Here is a 19,303-nt window from a genome sequence, read left to right as displayed (position 1 = left end):
CAAACCAAAAATATCATAATCTTCAAAGCATTTGGAACAAGTGGTACTTTTTGGAGAAAACCAATTTGAAAGGCAGTAAGGTCATGATAATTGACCAAAATACTCAAGAGTGACTTCATACTAAGCAGTGCTGCAAATTTTATCCAGGGTTTTGTATCCACTCCATATAGAGTGCAGTGGGGGAGGCAATACAAGTGAGATTTGGTTCCCGCCTTCAAGAAATGCAGCCACCAAATGAGAAGACAGAACCCTGTGATGAGGCAGAACAAAGCAAGGGCCACAAAGCAGTTCATACCAGGTACCATTGTGGTTCATATAAGAAACATATCATTTATGGGGCAAAACCTGAAAGAGGTTTTATAGAACAGGTGTTATTTATGGCCGTAGAGGACTCAGAACATTGCAGAGTTCAAGGATAAGCTTCCCAGTCCATTTAGAAGAAGAGAAAGAAATGAAGCCCACAGGCTATTAGCTCGGTATGCTACTGACACCCTCTTACACCAGGACAAGAGAAACAGAGACCTTTAGAGGTTTTCAGCCTTAAAGTGCTGAATCCCAAAGCTGGCTCTTGAAGACCCCACACCCTAGTGTGGCACACATGAGCCACTTGGCCAACCAGCAAGTATGTGTATGTATTAAACACCTCTGTGACGTATCTTCTAACTTCCATAAATACCAGATCTTGTATTTTTTTAAACTTTACAATGTATCCAGTTACATTCCTCCACAATAGCAATGAATACATATCTTCTAACTTCCATAAATACCAGATCTTGTATTTTTTTAAACTTTACAATGTATCCAGTTACATTCCTCCACAACAGCAATGAATACATACCCTCTGCATCTGGGAATCCACCCGCCACATTCTCAAGGTCTGATCCCGTGACCATGTAACGAGCTGGTAGTCCTTGGACCCTAGAAATCACCAAGTAAAAATCCTGGAAATGTCTTTGGATTCAACATCAATTTTGCTACAGATTGCAATGGAATGAGACTCATTCATTCATTCATCCATCCATCCATTCAACAAATATTTATCGAACACCTCCTACATGCCAGGTGTTTTCCTAGGCACTAGAACTACAGCATGAACACAACAAGCTCTGTCTTTATAGATCTCACCTTCCAGTAGTGGAAACAGACAAACAAATAAACATATAATAAAATATCCAGTAGTGATAGTGTTATAAAAAATAAGTAAATTACACAGGTAAGAGGACAGAGACTGATAGCAGAGCTATTTTTAGATAGGACTCCCTGAAGAAGTCACATTTGAGCAGAAACTTAAATGAAGTGAAATAATAACTGGCAAATTAGCAAGGGAAGAGTGATGCTGGGGTTTAATGTCACATTAAACTTTCACCTCCACAAACGTTCTTCTTTTATATGCTCTAGAAGAGATGAGGATGCATACAATTTTTGTAAAATGAGTTGTTTTAAATGCATCATGACATCTTACTGTTTAAAAGGATTTTTTTTGGAAAAGCGATGCATGCATTTCTTTATAAAATGAATAATCAATCTTTAATGTTCTGAGTTGACCAAATTATATTTTCAAATATTAGGTCTGGTGAAAGGGCAATTATTCTGAAAAGGTTCGGGGTGCTTTATGAAAGAGCTTTATGAAAGATCAGGACATTTCACAGTAATCATGTAGTGTGTAGAATCTCCTTCGTGGCCATCTTCAGAGAACAAAGAATTTAGAACTAATTTCATCCAATTCCCTTGTTTTACAAATGGGGAAACTGAGGCAACAGAGAACACAATCTGTTCAAGCTAATAGGGTGAGGGAGAAAAGTTCCTTCTCTGGGTCATTGCCTTCAATCAGTGTTTCAATATATCCCTGTACACAGCTAACAAGACAGCAGCAGTCCCGAACTACTGCCTGTTACGAGTTCTACCATCTAGACTCATGTTCACGTCAACTATTTTCTGACTCCCCATCTGGCCTCTTTGCATGTCCCTGACTTTGAAGAAAAGTTGTGCCTAATTCCTTTCTAAACCCAACTGCTTTAGCTGTGCCTTTGGCCCTATTCTATCTCCTTTTCAAACGGCCTTTGCTTTCCCACATACCCCACTTCTTGCATCTTCTCCTTGCCTTCAGAAAGAGAGGGCAGCAGCCTCTGCCAATCAACCTTGCTTTTGAAGGCAACTTCATTCACAAAACCAGTTCCTGCTGCCTCTGTTTAGCTACCTTACAATCTGGCTTCCATTCTCAATCTGCTTTCGGAATGCCTCTCTTAAATACATGGCTTCCTATTTGTACAATGAAGTGCGTTTCTCTCCAGCAACACCTGAAACCAATGACCGCCACTTCCCTAATGAAGCGTCCTCTTCCTGTGGCTGTAACGTCCTGATTTCCTTGCTACCTCTCTGGGAGTTCCTACACCACAGCAAAAAACAAAATCAAAGCTTAAGATCTTCCAATAAAAATTGACTACAAAGATATGGCAGAAAAAATAAAAATTAAAATACAAGAATACATGCAGGGCAGCCGTTATGGAAGGCAGTGTGGAGGTTCCTCAAAGAATTACGAATAGAATTGCCGTATGACCCAGCAATCCCTCTCCTGGGTATCTACCCAAAAAATCTGAAAACATTTAGAGATAAAGACACGTGTGCGCCAATGTTCATTGCAGCTTTGTTTACGGTGGCCAAGACATGGAAACAACCAAAATGTCCTTCGATAGATGAATGGATAAAGAAGTTGTGGTACATATACACAATGGAATACTATTCGGCAGTGAGAAAAGATGATATAGGAACATTTGTGACAACATGGATGGATCTTGAGAGAGTAATGCTGAGCGAAACAAGTCAGACAGAAAAAGCAGAGAACCATGTGATTTCACTGATATGTGGTATATAAACCAAAAACAACAAAAGAACAAGACAAACAAATGAGAAACAGAAACTCATAGACACGGACAATAGTTTAGTGGTTGCCAGAGGGTAAGGGGGGTGGGGGTGGAGGTGAGGGTAAGGGGGATCGAATATATGGTGATGGAAGAAGTGACTCTGGGTGATGAACACACAATGGGATTTATAGATGATGTAATACAGAATTGTACACCTGAAATCTATGTAATTTTACTAACAATTGTCACCCCAATAAATTTAATTAAAAAAAAAAAAAAAAAAGAATACATGCAGGATGATTATAGTCATAAAAGATTAAAAACAAGCACACCTAAACTGTTTTGAGGGATGCATAAATAGGCAGTAAAACCAAAAAGATAAAAACAGAAACCACTATCATCTATCAAAAGCATTAGGATAGTGTTTACTTCTGGGGAAAGAGAGGGGATTGTGATCAGGAAGCTTCTGTGATTCTAGCAGTGTTCTTTTTCTTGACCTTGGTGGTAGTTACACAGATTTTCACTTTATAATAATTTGTTAAACTGTCCATGTTTTATGCAATATTCTAGATAGATGATATAATACACAATAAAAAGGAATTTTAAAAACACCTATAACTTGTACTCAAAATTTCACAACTGGCTAGACAGTCCCAATTTACACAATTCACCCTACCACACATAGATAACTGAAAATGGGTTGCTAAAAACTTTTTATTTCAACACAAAACTACAGGCCAACCTCTCCCTGCCAGACTGCGGGGAAACTCATCATCTTTTCACAATGGCAAAATGCAAGAGATTAAGTTGAAAGCCAAAGTCATGCATGCAAACTGATGGGATAAAGACCAAGCAGCCTCATGTTTCTAGAAACAAGACAGATTATAGAAATAAAAATAGGAAAATTATGAGGATGACCAAAAGAGTCCTTTCAAAACAATTCTGGAAGAGGTTTATGAGGGTCACAAACAAGCGGGGGTCAGATGACCATTCTAATCCCAGATCTACCAGAGACCTTTCCTGGGCTCTAGACAAGACACGCTACTCCACTGCCTAACTTTCCTTCTATGATATGAAAAGACCAAGAAATATATTTCTATTCAGTAAAACATTTAGAGAGCATGGCAATAAGATCTCAAGAAAAGAGAGGTGGCAATTGAATTTGCATGGAGGGTTGGTGGAGAAACTCAGGTCGAGGGCTTCCTGACTCCCAGTGTAATTCTGACCCCACAATAGTGAGGGCTGGCTAATTAAGCTGCAATAACAAACAACCCCTAATCTCAGTAGCTTAAAGCAATGGTTTCCTGCTCACTCTACATCTCCACCTCACGCTCACTCCTGACCAGAGCAGCTCCATCTGGTGTTTCACCAGTTGCTGTGGCAGAGGCAATGAGAGCATGTAATTGCACACTAGCTGTTAATACTTCAACCCAGAAGAAACCGCATCATTTCTGTTCATGTTTCATGATCAAACCAAGTCATTTGGCCAAACCTATCTTCAATGGGATGGGACGTATGTGTGACGAGAAATGGGAGTCTGTGGTAGGCAGTACAAATGATGACCTAGGGTCTCCCTCATTAATAGAGTGGCAAGGGCAACTGTCGGGGGCTTCTCAAGGTAGTGACCCCAAAGTTTTTCAGCCCTATAAATGATCCAACAGCAAGTCTATCAATTTCTTACAGATTGGGAAAAGATATTTGCCAATGATATATCTGATAAGGGGTTAATATCACAAATTTATAAAAACTCACTCAACTCAACTCCAAAAAAACAAACAACCCAATTAAAAAATGGGCAGAGGACATGAAGAGACATTTTTCTAAAAAGGACACACAGATGGCAAACAGACATATGAAGAAATGTTCAACCTCACTAACCATTAGAGAAATGCAAATAAAAACCACAATGAGATACCACCTCACCCCAGTCAGGATGGCTATCATCAATAAATCAACAAACAACAAGTGCTGGCGTGGATGCGGAGAAAAGGGAACGCTGGTGCACTGTTGGTGGGAATGCAGATTGGTGCAGCCACTATGGAAAACAGTTTGGAGATATCTCAAAAATCTGAAAATGGAACTACCTTATGATCCAGCAATCCCACTCCTAGGTATCTATCCGGAGAAATCCAAAACTCCAATTCAAAAATCTTTATGCACTCCTATGTTTATTGCAGCACTATATACAATAGCCAAGACCTGGAAACAACCGAAATGCCCATCAGTAGATGACTGGATTAAGAAACTGTGGTACATTTATACAATGGAGTATTACGCAGCCATAAAGAAGAAAGAAATCTTACCATTTGCAACAACATGGATGGACCTAGAGAACATTATGTTAAGTGAAATAAGTCAGAAAGAGAAAGACAAATACCATATGATCTCACTTATATGTGGAATCTAAAGAAAAGAATAAGTGAATGAACTAATCAGAAACAGTTTTGGAAACATGGAGGAAAAACTGAGGGTTGCTAGATGGGCAGGGGGGTGGGGATAAGGGGAAGGTGAGAGGTTTTGGGAACGTACAGAGGGATAGTGGATGGGGGGAGGGGGGTTCACACAGTGTGAGGGATATAAATGATAAATGTCTAAGTTTTGCTTTGTCTTGTGCACCTGAAACTAATTAATAAAAAAAAAAAAAAAAAGTTATGTACTGCATGATTCAATTTTAATGACATTCTCAAAAACACAAAACTATAGTGATGGAGAACAAACAGTGGTTGCCAGGAGTCAGGTGTTGGGGAAGGATGTGACTGCAAAGGGACAGCATGAGGTAATTCTTATTTCTCCTGACAACACTTTTTTGCCAAATTCAGGTCCCATATTCAAATAATCAAATTGTTAAGCTGTCTTTTCCATCTAAACTGCTTTTGGGTTTCCCAGATAGCCACAGGGTAAACTATAACTTGCTCCCTCAACTTATAAAAAAAAAAGAAACCAGAAATCACCAGGTTAAGCTTGGCATGCTCCAGATTTTTAATTAGCTCAACACTTGGTGAATGCTTTCCTGCTACCAAGTCTACCGTATGTGAAAAACTAGTCATAAACGAGAAGTTCAACTGCTCTGGGTTAATTATATACCAGTAAAATATTATTACCATGAATGCATTTCAGCAATTGTTTACTTTTCAGGTTGGAAATGAATGTTTATCCATGTTCATTTATAAAGACTGGCATGATGATTAACAAAATTAATCCTTTTTTTAAAAAAGGATTTTGTTTCCAAGTTTAAATATGCTCATCAATTGGTGACAATTATATAATTGATGGGTTAAATTAGAGGACCTGAAGATCTGACAAAGTCCTGTTTGTGACATATTCTTATTTTCAAGGCAATCAGTGCTGGAGTCCAATATATGAATAGAGGATTTCACCGTTTCAATCTGATAGAATTGGTCATTATAATAAATTAACCAGAGCCATGCCATCCTCCCATCCATATTCATCCATAGGTGATTTCAGCCTTATCTACAAATTACTAAAAACAATGGTTGAATATCATACGAAGTGCCTGTAAATTACTTTTATGGTTATGTTATATACAGTGACAAACTTGAGGACCTTAAAGAAAGAGGCAGAGGTCAATTGGCTGGTTTCTTGTTCCTGAACTTAGGAGACAAAAACCCAAATTCCAAACAAACAAACAAATTAACAACAAGAAAAAAAAAAACACGTCTGGCACATAAAAGTAAATTACAACGCTAGGGGATTTACAAACCTCAAGCCAGAAGTTAACGTTTAAGCCTTAGTATGATTCTAGTTTTGCTAACGATACCAAGAGGACGTTGTACACGCCTATGTAAATAAAACAAAACATATAAGTTACATATAAATTAGTGATGCTGAATCACAAAATTGCTAAGCAAACTTATGTGGTCAAATCTCTGTCCTTCTGGGCAGAGACCTAACCACAAGGAGAAACCGTGGGGCGAGGCTGGCTCTGTGCCCTGCGTCGTTTTGAACAGGGTGCATGCACATGACATCCCAGGAGGAGAGGAAAAACAACAGAAACACTGCACTCCGAGATAAACCAAAAATAACAGGGTCACCAAAACACATAAAATCTTGAGCATTTCCTGTAAGTTAGAGAATCTCTAACAAAACGACTCTATCCCTAACTTTCTCAATGCTGATGGTCTGCAGATGTTGTAATTTTACAGATACGATACTTGTGTGACAAATTTTCCACCCCAGATATGCTAATCATAAACTTGGTAATCTTAACAATTCTGTGGGCTTTTCTGCTGTATTTACATATCTGTTGTGCTTTTTTATCTTTCTTTTTTTTTTTTGATAAGTCAGTCCTGAAATCTGACTTCCGGCAACTTCTTTGCAAGTAAACTGTTTTTCCTTTCTAAGTGCTTTTGTCTCTGACTTCCTTTCATAAAGGGAAAGGAGAAAACCCTCTGAACAAAGTCCAGGAGCCATCTCAGATACATAGTACTATATCATCACTCCTGCTGGTCTACATAACCAGGTTTACCTGCCTAGCTCCCCAAGAAGTACATGCACCCCTGAAAACCACACACTATACTAACATACTGTAGTTTTCCTTCCCAGGAGTGTGCTGTCACACAATCTAATGCCTCCCCCAACTGCCCCAGTGGGTACCACTCACCTTGACAGAGTTGTCTTGACTGGAGGTAGCAAGCACGTGCTCACTGTCCGGGTGCCAGTCCAGGCCATGGATTTTGGAGAGGTGAGCTGCTAGATATTCCACTGCTGTACTGGGTTTCTGCAAAGGATCAGCACTGAGTGTTGTCAATTTAGAAAGAACTTACTGAGTGTCTACGTAACAGTCTGCTAGGTACTGAGTGGGGATACAGGAATGCTACCAGACACTGTCTCTATCCATAAGAAACTCCAATTTGTTTTGTTTAAAACAAAACAACAACAGAAAGACTTACCCAGCTCTCCTTCAAGCATGCTCTATACATGGGCCTATGAGCCTAACTTCTCCCTGCTCCAGCCCCATGCACGGCTTTAATGAAGGATACGAGCTAATGGGTACTTTTCCGGTTTAGAAGTATGGTCTGCAATTCCCACTCCCCTTCCTCACAATCACCCAAGAAGAGGGGCTGTGACATCCAAACAGACCCAACCTCAATCCTGAGGCAAAAACCACCAATCTTTTTTTTTTTTCCCCTTCTCCCATCTCCCTCCCACTCCGGTTCAAGCCATTGTTTCTCAGTCTAGTTATGTAGGACACAGCTCCCTGGCCCATGCTGGTATTAGCAGCATTTTCACTTCTATAATTAGCATTAGTCTATGAGGTTAAAAGTGCAGTTTCCAGAACCAGCCTCCCTGAATTCAAATCCTAGCAACAAACTGTGCCTCAGTTTACTCATCTGTAGAATAGGGATAAAAATAGTGACTACTTTAAAGGCTAGCTATAAAGAGAAATAAATCAGTGTTCTTAGAACAATGCCAGCACATAATATACGTTTAGTAAATGTTAATATTATTAGTCTATATGAGTTTGAATGAAATTCAACATTATCACTAATACTGCACTTTTTAAGCCTCTGATGTTTACGGCCGTTAGTGCTGGTTTAACACTCGAAAAGTGCCAGAGAAGTAAAAATATGACCAAAAAGTTTTACAATCCATCGGAGCAGAAGTCCTAAGTATTAATAACCAAAAATAAAGTTTAAACCCTTTCAATGAAATTGATAAAAGGCTAGAAAGGAACACTTTGGCAGTATATTTCTACAAGATAAGGAACACAGGTACTGTTTTGGAAAACAGGTACTGACAGAGTTCATAACTAAATGTCACATTGTTTATTTTGCCTATGGCTTTGAAAATAGTCTATGGCAAATAGGTATGCACTACAATTAACCAAATATTTTATTTAAACCATTTACTATATTTAAATGCTATGCTAGTGACAGAAGAAGTAACACCAATCATCAATTTAAGAAACAAAGAGAGGGAAAGAATAACTATTACCAGACTGGACTAAAGGGATAGACAAAAACTAACATGTGGAAGATAGACCCATCCACCCTCTACTTATAAAATCACCTTCTCACCTAAGACCTACCTAGGGCAGAGGGCTTTGGCTAGCACACCAACCCAGCACGATCCCAGTCTGTGCTTTACATCCCTCTCCTCTCTCCAACTGTAAGACCTTCTCCACAGCTAGAAGAGGAAGGGAGCAGGGCAGCCAGAAGCAAAGCTGAGACTTTCCAGTCAGCACCCAAGTTGGGACAGCCCCTGAACAAGTCTCAGGAAAACTCAAAGTAGGTGCTACCCAAAAGGCTGAGGTTCTCTAGGCTCAGGTTTCACAAAGCAGGAAGCAGTATTTATACCCCAGATCTTACATGAAGCTGACTGCACTATGCATTAGTACCCAATCATCTGGCAATTAGAAATGTGGGAGGCCTCTTCCCTGAATCATTCTTCTCATTGATGCAAACATACCAAATTTCCAACAGACAGCTGCAGCCTGGGACCCTACCCCTCTTTCACACCTGTCAGTTACATGGGCTGCTTCAGGGAGAACACGTGGTTTGTAAGCGCTTTGGAGGGTGACAGGACAGCTAGGCTTCTAAGGGAGGAGCTGACCATACTGAGTACCCACCTCAGTGATTGACACCAGAGGTACTCAGGATGGTATATGTCCGGGAACAGCTAGTTTTCCCTTTGCAACCTGAGGCAGCTGACCTTCTAGAATAGAGTCGGGACCCCCAGGTTTGATCTCTCCTCCATGATACACTCACTATTAATATAACCTTTACTGTAAAGATAAGGCAACAGAGGCTTGATGAAGTGTAGTGGCTCAACTGATATACTCAGCAGGCAGCAAAATGAGACTCACGCCACGTTCATTTCTTAACCACTGATCACAATGTCTCACTTCCCTATATTCCATCAACACCAGTTTGATGGGGAATCAAATGTCATCTGGTACTGGGATTTTAAAATGGCGATTTACCATGCTGCATAGGGCACCCTAGACTCTCACAGACAAGCCCTGCTAATCACAACATTCTCTTTGTATCCTCTGGGAGTGATTAAAGGCCAACTGGGGGAAAAAGAGAGATTACTCACCCGCTTGTCCCATATCCTTACATCCCCGTCATGACTGGTAGCAAGGCAATTAGCATTTTTTTTATTCCATTTGACCTGTGAGGCACCCGCTGCAAAGAAAAATCAGAGGGAGAAAGCTGCTGCCCTCAACACCTTCAGAAGCAGAGGGGAGCATATCCAGGGGAGCGGGATAATGAGTTCCAGTTGAATAAGCACAGAATCCTTCAACTTTCTGTGATTGCACCAACTCCATCATTAAAGATAAAATGAAGCCAAAAAGATAAATGAATTAAATAACACATGGGAACAGGATCAGAGTCTCGTATTTGAAGAAATACCTTCACTTAGGAAAAAAATCTAAAAGTTACCTCCGAGCAGCATCAGTAGGGAAATGTAATTTCTTAGAGAGCAGAAGTTGAGCTTAGCTCTGCTGGTTAGTAATTTACTCATCACACAACCTGGCCCTTCACCATTTCCAGCAACCAGCTTGCACTCCCAACCAGAAGAGCCTCAGCTCAGGGCCTGCTCCTTCCTTTTTTTTGGAGGAACAGTCTTGGAAAAACAAAGCCCACAGCTGAAGCTCAGATGAAGCATAAGCCCCAGTTCTGCCCTCAGAAGGTTTTGTGCACCCCCCACATCTCCTCGTCAGCAGTCACACGTCTACTGCCCTGCGGTGAGTCAGGGAAAGGGAACACCCTGGCACTGGGTGAACTCAGGCCTTTTGCATTCTGCCCAGACAAAGAGGTAACAATGACAAAAGAGCCAATTAGGAGAGGAGGCACACTGTAAGATGCCAGAAGGGGCTGAGACGTGGAAAACTGAGGCATAACAGTAATTCTAGCTATCTCTTAAAAATAATTAACTTAATCAACCCAGAACCAAACAATGGCCCTCCTTCTTGCCTCTCCTTGTCCTTGCTCAAACAATACATATTTCCGCTTTGACACCTCTCCTCTTGGGTGGGTGGTTATTACTGAGGACGCCATAGTAGAGCCAGGGCTTTGGAGAACAATCTGATCCAAGAAGTCTAGAGATCTTAATAGATAAAGTAAGAACTTAGGATATAACAGGAAATAAGATCCAGGACTTAACCTTTCTTGGTTTTGGTGAGGGTATTTGTTTGTTTGTTGTGTCTTTTTTGTCCTTGAGATGCAGGGAAAATACTTTTTCCAGTGCGAGTGTGGGGAGGGTGTCCATCAGACCAGGAAGCCTCCCAAAGATTCTGGGAACCCCCTACTTCAATCTGCTTGACTAGGATCATGACACCGGGGTCACACAGAGGTCCCACAATGTAAGAGTCCCGGATGCAGAGAACACTTGGAGCACATGGACATGCTCTCACTGACTCTCTTCCCCGAAGGTATGAACAATGTACTCCCGGAGAGCTGAGGACCACAGACGTGGAGAGCAGCAGTACCCAAGGCTGCACCTTCCAGGGAAGGTTAGATGGGACAGCTTACAAAGGTCCACAAGCCTCCCAGTTGCTTCTTTCTCCCAGGGCAGCCTTACCACTACTGAGAAACCTGGCTGAGGTGCAAAAAATGAAAAAGTCTCCTAATTCTATTTTTTTGAAAGACCTATAAAAGAAAGCAATTAGAATAAGTGGGCTGAAAAAAAAGAACTGTCTTTATTTTTAGGGTTGTTCTATGACCAATCTAACTTAGAAACCTGTTGAATGGAAATAAAGTCAGAGGAATGTGATCGAGGATTTCCAGACCATTTGTATTTTTATTCACTGGGATATCCTCTGCTACCAGGTCTATGGACCATTCTATGTCTGAGACCGTAAGTGCCTAAAAGGTGGGGGAAATACCAGATCAACGGAATCATTAAGCCCTTAGCACAGAGGCACAGTACATCCAAGTAACAAACATTTACGGAGCATCCCCTCGGGTCAGGCAGACATACTGACCTTGGTCTGCAGCAATGAGCCAGACAGAGATGGCCCCTAACCCTAAGCTGCTTCATACAATCGTGATGCTAAATGCCTTTAACTGATGAGACATGGGGGTGCAGGGGAAAAGATAAGAATCATGCAATCATTTTGGAATAAACACCAAATCAGAATTCAAATGTAACAAGAAGATACAAAGGAGCAGGACACAAGAGATAGATATGTTTTTATCAAGAATGCCAAAATGCAAAACTGATATATCGGTTTCATCACTGTAAGGTATACCAGCGCCACAACCAAGCTCTACTCCCAGGAAATAGTGGGAAAACGCCACAACAGTCCCAATGCAAAATCTCCAAAATAGTCAATTTCAATTGACTCTGAGCAATGAAAACAGGTAAATCAGAAAGTAATTTCAAAGACTCAGTGCATCCATATTAAATGACACCAGAGGGACACAATCAGCATCATCTAGATTGGGGAGAAACCACAGGACAAACAACCGGGTTTCTTCAATAAATAAACCGCAGGAAAAGAAAAACAAATCAAAAAAGGAGAGGGAGAAGAACCCTACCGATTAAAAAAAGATGAGAAATGCATCAACCACTTGCAAGCACTGACTTTGCTTGGATTCTGATTCAAATAATTCGTAAGGGAAAAGAGAGAGGAGGGGGGTGGGGGAAGAGAGACTATTGGGGAAATTTGAATACTATTTAAATATTTGATGATAATAAAGGGCTATTGTTAATATTTTTAGGAATGTTAATGATATTGTGATTATGTTTTTTTCTGTAAAACATTCTTCTCTTGTAAAAAATACTGCAAAATATTTGTTGATGAAATGAACCTGGGATTTGCATCAAAATAATCCCAGGGGGATGGGGTCGGGGGTGGGACAGTGGGTAGAGGTAAAGATGACATAAGAGTGGCCATACAGTGGATGGGGAACACAAGGCAGTTCATTTTCTTCTATTTTTTTAAACATTTGAAATTTTCCACAATAACAAGTTTAAGAACAAACCAATCTGGTTCCTGCCCCTGAATTCTGAAATAAGTCCCTGACCACACTCAACAGTCCTGATTCTAACTTCTAAGAGCAGCATGAAGCAAGCTCCTTGCAATATGAAACTTACGATTCCACCCAGCCATGATCACACATGGGGAGTGGGGTGGTCAGTGTGAGAGCTAGAAGGAAAGGAATGAAGACAAGCTGGGGGGGGAATACACACTCACCTACAGCAGACAGTGCAATGGTAGGTTTCCTCGTGTCTCTGAAATATAAAAGTCAGAAATCAAATGCCCAATTCATCTGCCACCATCCACCTGTACACACATTTCTTCTTTCCTTTCAGTGGGTACTTGGAGTTCAGTGGGAACGTGAGGGCCTTAATAAAGTGTAAAAAGAAGCCAGTCTCCCTCCAGGTAGATTAACTTTGTTAGTCACTTCAATTGAGGCTGAGTCTGAATTTCAAATCATATAGCTGTATCCACAGAATAAGAATTACATGATTCAGCATGGCCTGGGTGACCCTGATGGATGAGCAGAAATGCCCAAAGAATACCCTCCTGGTGTCATTTCTCGTAATAGAACAAGGGGACAGTCATGCGGGGAGGCATAACTCTGCAGGAAGCTTCCCATCAGCATTTCAAAGGTGGAGTGAAAAACTACTCTGGATGTTCACAATCGCCAAGAGGTGAAAGCAGCCCCTGTCCATCAACTGATGAATGGATGAACAAACTGTGGTCTACAGATACGATGGAATAGCATTAGGCTTTAAAAAGGAAGGAAATCATGTCACATGCTACACCATGGATGAACCTTAAGGGCATTATGCTAAGTCAAATCAGTCAGTCCTGAAAGGACAAATATTGTATGATTCCACTTATATGAGGTCCCTAGAGGTGTCAAATTCATAGAGACAGAAAGTAGAGTGGTGGTTGCCAGGAGCTAGCGGGAGGGGGAAATGGGAAGTAGTTTAATGAGTACAAAGTTTTAGCTTTGCGGGGTGGCCAGGTGGCTCAGCTGATTAGAGCACAAGCTCTGAACAACAGGGTTGCCAGTTCGATTAACACATGGGCCAGTGAGCTGCACCCTCCACAACTAGATTGAAGACAAAGAGCTGCAGCTCTGCTGAGCTACTGGAGGGGTGGCCGGATGGCTCAGTTGGTTAGAGCGCGAGCTCTCAACAACAAAGTTGCCGGTTCAATTCCCACATGGGATGGTGGGCTGTGCCCCCTCCAACTAAAGACTGAAAACGCCAACTGGACTTGGTGGAGCTGAACTGCGCCCTCCACAACTAGATTGAAGGACAACGACTTGGAGCTGATGGGCCCTGGAGGAATACACTGTTCCCCAATAAAAAAATTAAAAAATTTTATTTTAGCTTCGCAAGATGAAAACATTCTAGAGATCTGTTCACAACAATGTGAATGTACTTAACACTACTGGCTGTACACTTTAAAATGGTGAAGATGGTACATTTTATGTTCTCTGTTTTATAGCCAATTAACAAAAAACAACAACAACAAACTACTCCTGGAGACAACGGGAGACTCTTGGAGGAAGAGGCTCATGATTTACTACAAATGGTAAAACGAGAGCTGGGCAGCACGGTAGAGCTAGGGGGCCAGACAAGGCCAATCTGCAGCTCGGCTTACTATTTAGAAAACCTGAAAGGAACTGTCATTTCAGTGTCTTGTAATCTTTAAGTTATGAAAACAATTGATTCATGTCAACGAGGAATACTCTACACCGGCCCCAAGGCTCCCGGGGTACTCTGTTTGTTTAAGAGCTTCTCTCCTCCATTTCCCTGGATTTTGTGCTCCTTGCCTCCCTCTGGCTCTGCCTTTAGACTAATCACCTCTGAAGGGCTTATCTGTATGGAATGCAGGTGAAGTCAGCGGACATACCTTTACTCCTGAAGAATCCCTTTCACTGGTCTGTCAGGTCTGTCATACCTCCATACCTGGCTAGTTTTCTACCTACAGTCCACCTTCCAGTGTAAAATATCACAAAGCCACTGCCACTTCGGAGCAGAGCAGCCTCGTGAGGGGAAAGTGTCCCATCTGGGGGACTCTACAGACTACACCCTCTAGTGAGTCACCTCTGTTATGGAAAAGGAAACCTTGCTCTACAAAGGGAGAGAGGAAAAGACGTTTGCTAAGCACTTATACCATGCCAGGACCTGGGTTTCACTCTTCCCTCCATGAAGAGTAACCCTACCAGGGTTACTCAGCCCCCTCTTACCGATGGGGAACTGAAGACTCACAAAGAGCAGGCAAAGAGCTGAGCTGATGTATCTCGTAGCACTGCCTTCTGTAGCAGTTGTGTCTGTGCCCATTAAAATCCCCCCTTCCTCACCTGCCACTTCAGTAAACTCCAGCCTGACTTCCGAATGCCAGTACCTGTGTTTCTTTACCAAAGAGACCTCCCTGGTTCCTGAAGCCCATTTTGCAAAGCTTTCTGATAGGACTGAAGTGCCAAGGAATTAAGGCCCCTGGGGACAACCAATGATGGACAGTGACAGCACCCTCACTTCCTTAGCCTTGGGGGGACACCTCTGAGGAGATGGCTTTACACTAGCACTTAGTGGTCCCCAGTAATACTAAGCCCCACCTGTTCACAGTGGTACCCAGGTGAAGAACGCACCCTCTATTTGGGGCCCTGCCGATCCTGTCTCTCTTCTTTATCCCTACAGTGTTTCTTTCGCCTCCTAAATAATGTATCTGGCAAGTATCCTTGTCTCAGGGTCTGCATCTAGGGGGAACCAAACTAAGACACCTGATCTCGAAAACGAAGGTCCGAAATTGCCCGACACCAAGTGGTTATGCCTCCTAGTTGTCCTTACTTGATATCCCACACGTAGATGTAGGTGTCCACAGAGCTGGTAACCAGGAGATCGGGCTCAAACACTGCCCAGTCCAAGTCGCTGGGGACACAAGAGACAAACAAAACATTGAAGAGATAAAAATTCAAAGTCTGGTTCCAAAGCACTAGCAGATTTTGTCTCTGGTGACTTCAGAAAGTCACTGTTAACAGACCTCTTAATACGGTTTAGGCTGAGATTCTCCAAAGTTCTTTGGGAATGAACAAGATTTAACTGAGTTCTGAAGGAAATGTTCAGGTCCTTCCCTTGGCATCGGAAACACGAAGCAATTTTTCATTTACTGTCTTCTACATCGGACTCAACCACAGGGACCCTGAGTAAGCCCAGTATCTCTTAAAGCAGTGCAAGCTGCCCAGCTGCCATACAGCTTCCAGGAGGGCAAGCAGGCCTGTGGTCCTCCTCACGCCCTCACTCACAGAAAGGCAGTTCCTACACGAACAGTTAGCACAGGCTGGGGGTCTAGCCTTTCCCATCACCTCTAAGGTCCACCTCAGCACTCCTGCACTCCCTGCTGCTACTTCCCAGAACAAATTTTCCCCACCCAGAAACAGGGACCCAGGGAAAGGGTGGATGAAGGAACACTCCAGAAGCAACTGGAAGGCCACGAGTGTAAGGCAAATGTGCATCTAGATAATGGACTGTGACGTAGCTCTATGTGGTGACCCACAGCTGCCGGAGAAAAGAGCACAAGCCTTCTCCCTGCTGTCTCTGGACTCCTGGGCACTGCGAGCTGTGACCTGAGGGATTCCCTGCATAACATCGCCTCCCTCCTGAGGCAAAAATCAGCTCGAATCCTTCCTCTGGACTGGCTGCACCTGTTTTCTGGGCTCGGGGTTAACACTGCATGGATGCTGGTTGTTCTCTGCTGTGAAAGCCATCACCTAAGTGCAAACTAACAATCTTAAAGCCACCCAGGGCTGACGCAACACAGAGAATCAAGCTGTGGAAAGAGGAGGGTGCTTTCATTTCGTTCCCCAAAGGACTGGGACAAAGCGAGACAGTCCAGGGAGCTGTGGAGGGCTGGTGCTTACCTGATTACACGTGTGTGGCCTTGTAAGGTTGTGCCAACTTCCCCACTGCCATCTTTCCACTTATAAAGGTCGACTCGTTGGTTACTCTGAAAAGAAACAAGGGAAAGAAGGCAGCAGGTAGTACATCAGAATATACGCTCTCACCCCAATCTGCTGAAGGCCGAGAAGGGGAAGCCATGTAGAAAACAACTTGCATGGCAAAGATCCTACAGGTTGAACTTTTTTTTTAAAAAGCCATCAGAAATAAGTATAATTAACATTTGAGCTAACCTCAACTCAGTACAGCAAACTCTGAATTTCAAAATGGAAAGGCAGTATATCTTCAAAATGAACCCATCTTGAACAGTCAGAGCTGAACTGAAGCTACAGATGCACCACGAAGCATGTGAGTTATGGGTAATGGCGATGTCCCCCAACCACTGGAAGGTCACACACCCATCTCTCTAGCTGCTGTTGCACTAGATTTTTTAACTCACTCTTCCCATTATTAAATGCCTAGAGTCCATCTACCACACTTACAAAAGAGATGCATAAGAAAGAAAATGACCACCACCAAAACGGAGAGCTGCCGGGAGCTGCTGTGAGCAGTCGACCGACTACTGGTGACCGAATACCTCAGTGGGGTGAGCGCAAGGCTCCTAATACCAGCCTGGGCCAGGGAGCTGTGTCCTACACAACTAGACTGAGAAACAACAGCTTGCACCGGAGTGGGGGGGGGGGAGCGATGGAAGAAAGGGGGGAAAAAAGTATATAAAAAAACTATTACAACTCGACAGCAAAAAGACAAGCAACCCAATTTAAAAACGGACAGTTAAGAGTACGAATTGCTGGTTCAATTCCCACATGGGATGGTGGGCTGCGTCCCCTGCAACTAAAGACTGAAAACGGCAACTGGACTTGGAGCTGAGCTGCGCCCTCCACAACTAGATTGAAGGACAGAGACTTGGAGCTTATGCGCCCTGGAGAAACACACTGTTCCCCAATATTCCCCAATAAAAAAAAATTTTAAATAACTAAATAAATAAAAGCACACTTCTTTTTTAAAAAATGGACAAAGGATTTGAATAGATATTTCTCCAAAAAAACACACAGATATACAAATGGCCAACAGGTGTTAGGGAAATGCAAATCAAAACCACAGTGAGGTACCACTTTACACCCACTAGGGTGGCTATCATTTTTTTTTTTTAAATAAAACAGGAAATAACAAATTTTGGTGAAAATGGGGAGAAACTGGAACCCTTGCACATTGCTGGTGGTGCCGTAAAACAGTCCGCCACTGTAGAAAAGTGTGATGGTTCCTCAAAAAGGTAAACACACATTTACCATATGACCCCACAAATCCACTCATAGCTATATACCAAAATGAAGTACTCAAAAAGTACATGTACACACAGTGCATATTGGCACTATTCACAAACGCCAACCCAAACGTCCATCAGTGGTGAACGGATAAACAAAATGTAGTCTATCCATCAATGGAGTATTATTCAGTCATAAAAAGCAGTGAAGTAGTGATACCTGCTACAACACGGATAAAGAAGCCAGACACAAAAAGTCACGTGTTGCATGATTCCATTTATATGAAATACCCAGAATAGATGAATCCATAAAGACAGAACACAGACTGGTGGTTGCCAGGGGCTATGGGGCGGGGGAAATGGGGAGAAATTGCTTAATTGTAAGGGGTCTTACAATGAAGTGATGGATTTTTGGGAACTACACAGAGGTAGGTCATGGTCACACAACATTGTGAATGCAGTAATGACACTAAAGTGTCACTTTTAAATGATTGTCTTTTTTAAAAAAGGCTGTCTTCCTTGCCACTCCTAAATAAATGCAGTGTTAATCCACTTGCACCGAGTACTGAGGGGTCGGCCTAAATCACTGCTTCCCAATCAGGGGTGACTTTGCTTCCCAGAGGACATTTAACAATGTCTAGAGACATTTTGGTTGTCACTATGAGGAGGGAGAAGGAGGATGCTACAGGAATCTAGTAGGCAGGGGCCGAGGATGCTACTAAATGCTGAGGCACAGAACAGCCCCCACCTCAAAGAATTATCTGACCTAACTTGTCTATACTGCCACGGTTGAGAAACCCTGGACCAAATGATCAGGAGCTGAGCATGAGAGGGGAGCTAAAGGGCATCAAGGTGTAAGCCAACAGAAAGAGCAACCGTCCTAACACACAGGAAAGAAACGGAGAACGGGAAAGCAGCAGACTGCCTGCCCCTTCTCCTTCAGAACACTCTTCCCAACCAGTTCAACCTCACACATCCATGGTTAAAGGCAGACAGTCAGATTCTATTTTAGGAATGACGGAGAAGAGAAGCTTGTGGTTCCTTCTAAAGCTGACAGTGTTGCTCTTCTTTCTTAGATGCTTTCCTCTCACACACTGTCATTCCTGATAAGAACAGCACCAGACAGCACTGTGAATGGTCACATCCCCTGGACAATAAGAAGCGTGCCTTTAAATACTATCCTTCTGGCCCAGTGCAAAAGGAGCCCGAGGTTGAGATCTCTAATCGTTCTAGAACAGAATGCTCATAGAGAATTTGGTGAAAGGTACCAGAAATGATCTCCCCAGAATCC

General features: G+C 42.4%; 1 protein-coding gene across 1 annotated transcript in view; it reads right to left on the bottom strand.

Moving 5' to 3' along the window:
- The window catches only part of WDR59 (WD repeat domain 59), a 63,641-nt gene that overhangs the window by 32,440 nt on the left and 11,898 nt on the right, over nucleotides 1-19,303 (bottom strand). Inside the window, exons 4-10 of the mRNA XM_074316012.1 lie at nucleotides 16,712-16,797; nucleotides 15,642-15,722; nucleotides 13,027-13,064; nucleotides 9,921-10,009; nucleotides 7,451-7,599; nucleotides 2,298-2,386; nucleotides 839-918 (exon numbers count right to left, since the gene is read on the bottom strand). Of these exons, the coding sequence (XP_074172113.1) occupies nucleotides 839-918; nucleotides 2,298-2,386; nucleotides 7,451-7,599; nucleotides 9,921-10,009; nucleotides 13,027-13,064; nucleotides 15,642-15,722; nucleotides 16,712-16,797 (612 nt within the window). The remainder of the gene's footprint in view (nucleotides 1-838; nucleotides 919-2,297; nucleotides 2,387-7,450; nucleotides 7,600-9,920; nucleotides 10,010-13,026; nucleotides 13,065-15,641; nucleotides 15,723-16,711; nucleotides 16,798-19,303) is intronic.

The sequence above is a fragment of the Rhinolophus sinicus genome, linkage group LG11 (assembly GCF_036562045.2).
Source record: "Rhinolophus sinicus isolate RSC01 linkage group LG11, ASM3656204v1, whole genome shotgun sequence".
Classification (NCBI taxonomy): domain Eukaryota; kingdom Metazoa; phylum Chordata; class Mammalia; order Chiroptera; family Rhinolophidae; genus Rhinolophus; species Rhinolophus sinicus.
The sequence above is the reverse complement of the archived record's forward strand: the minus strand, read 5'-3'. Positions and strand labels throughout refer to the sequence as shown.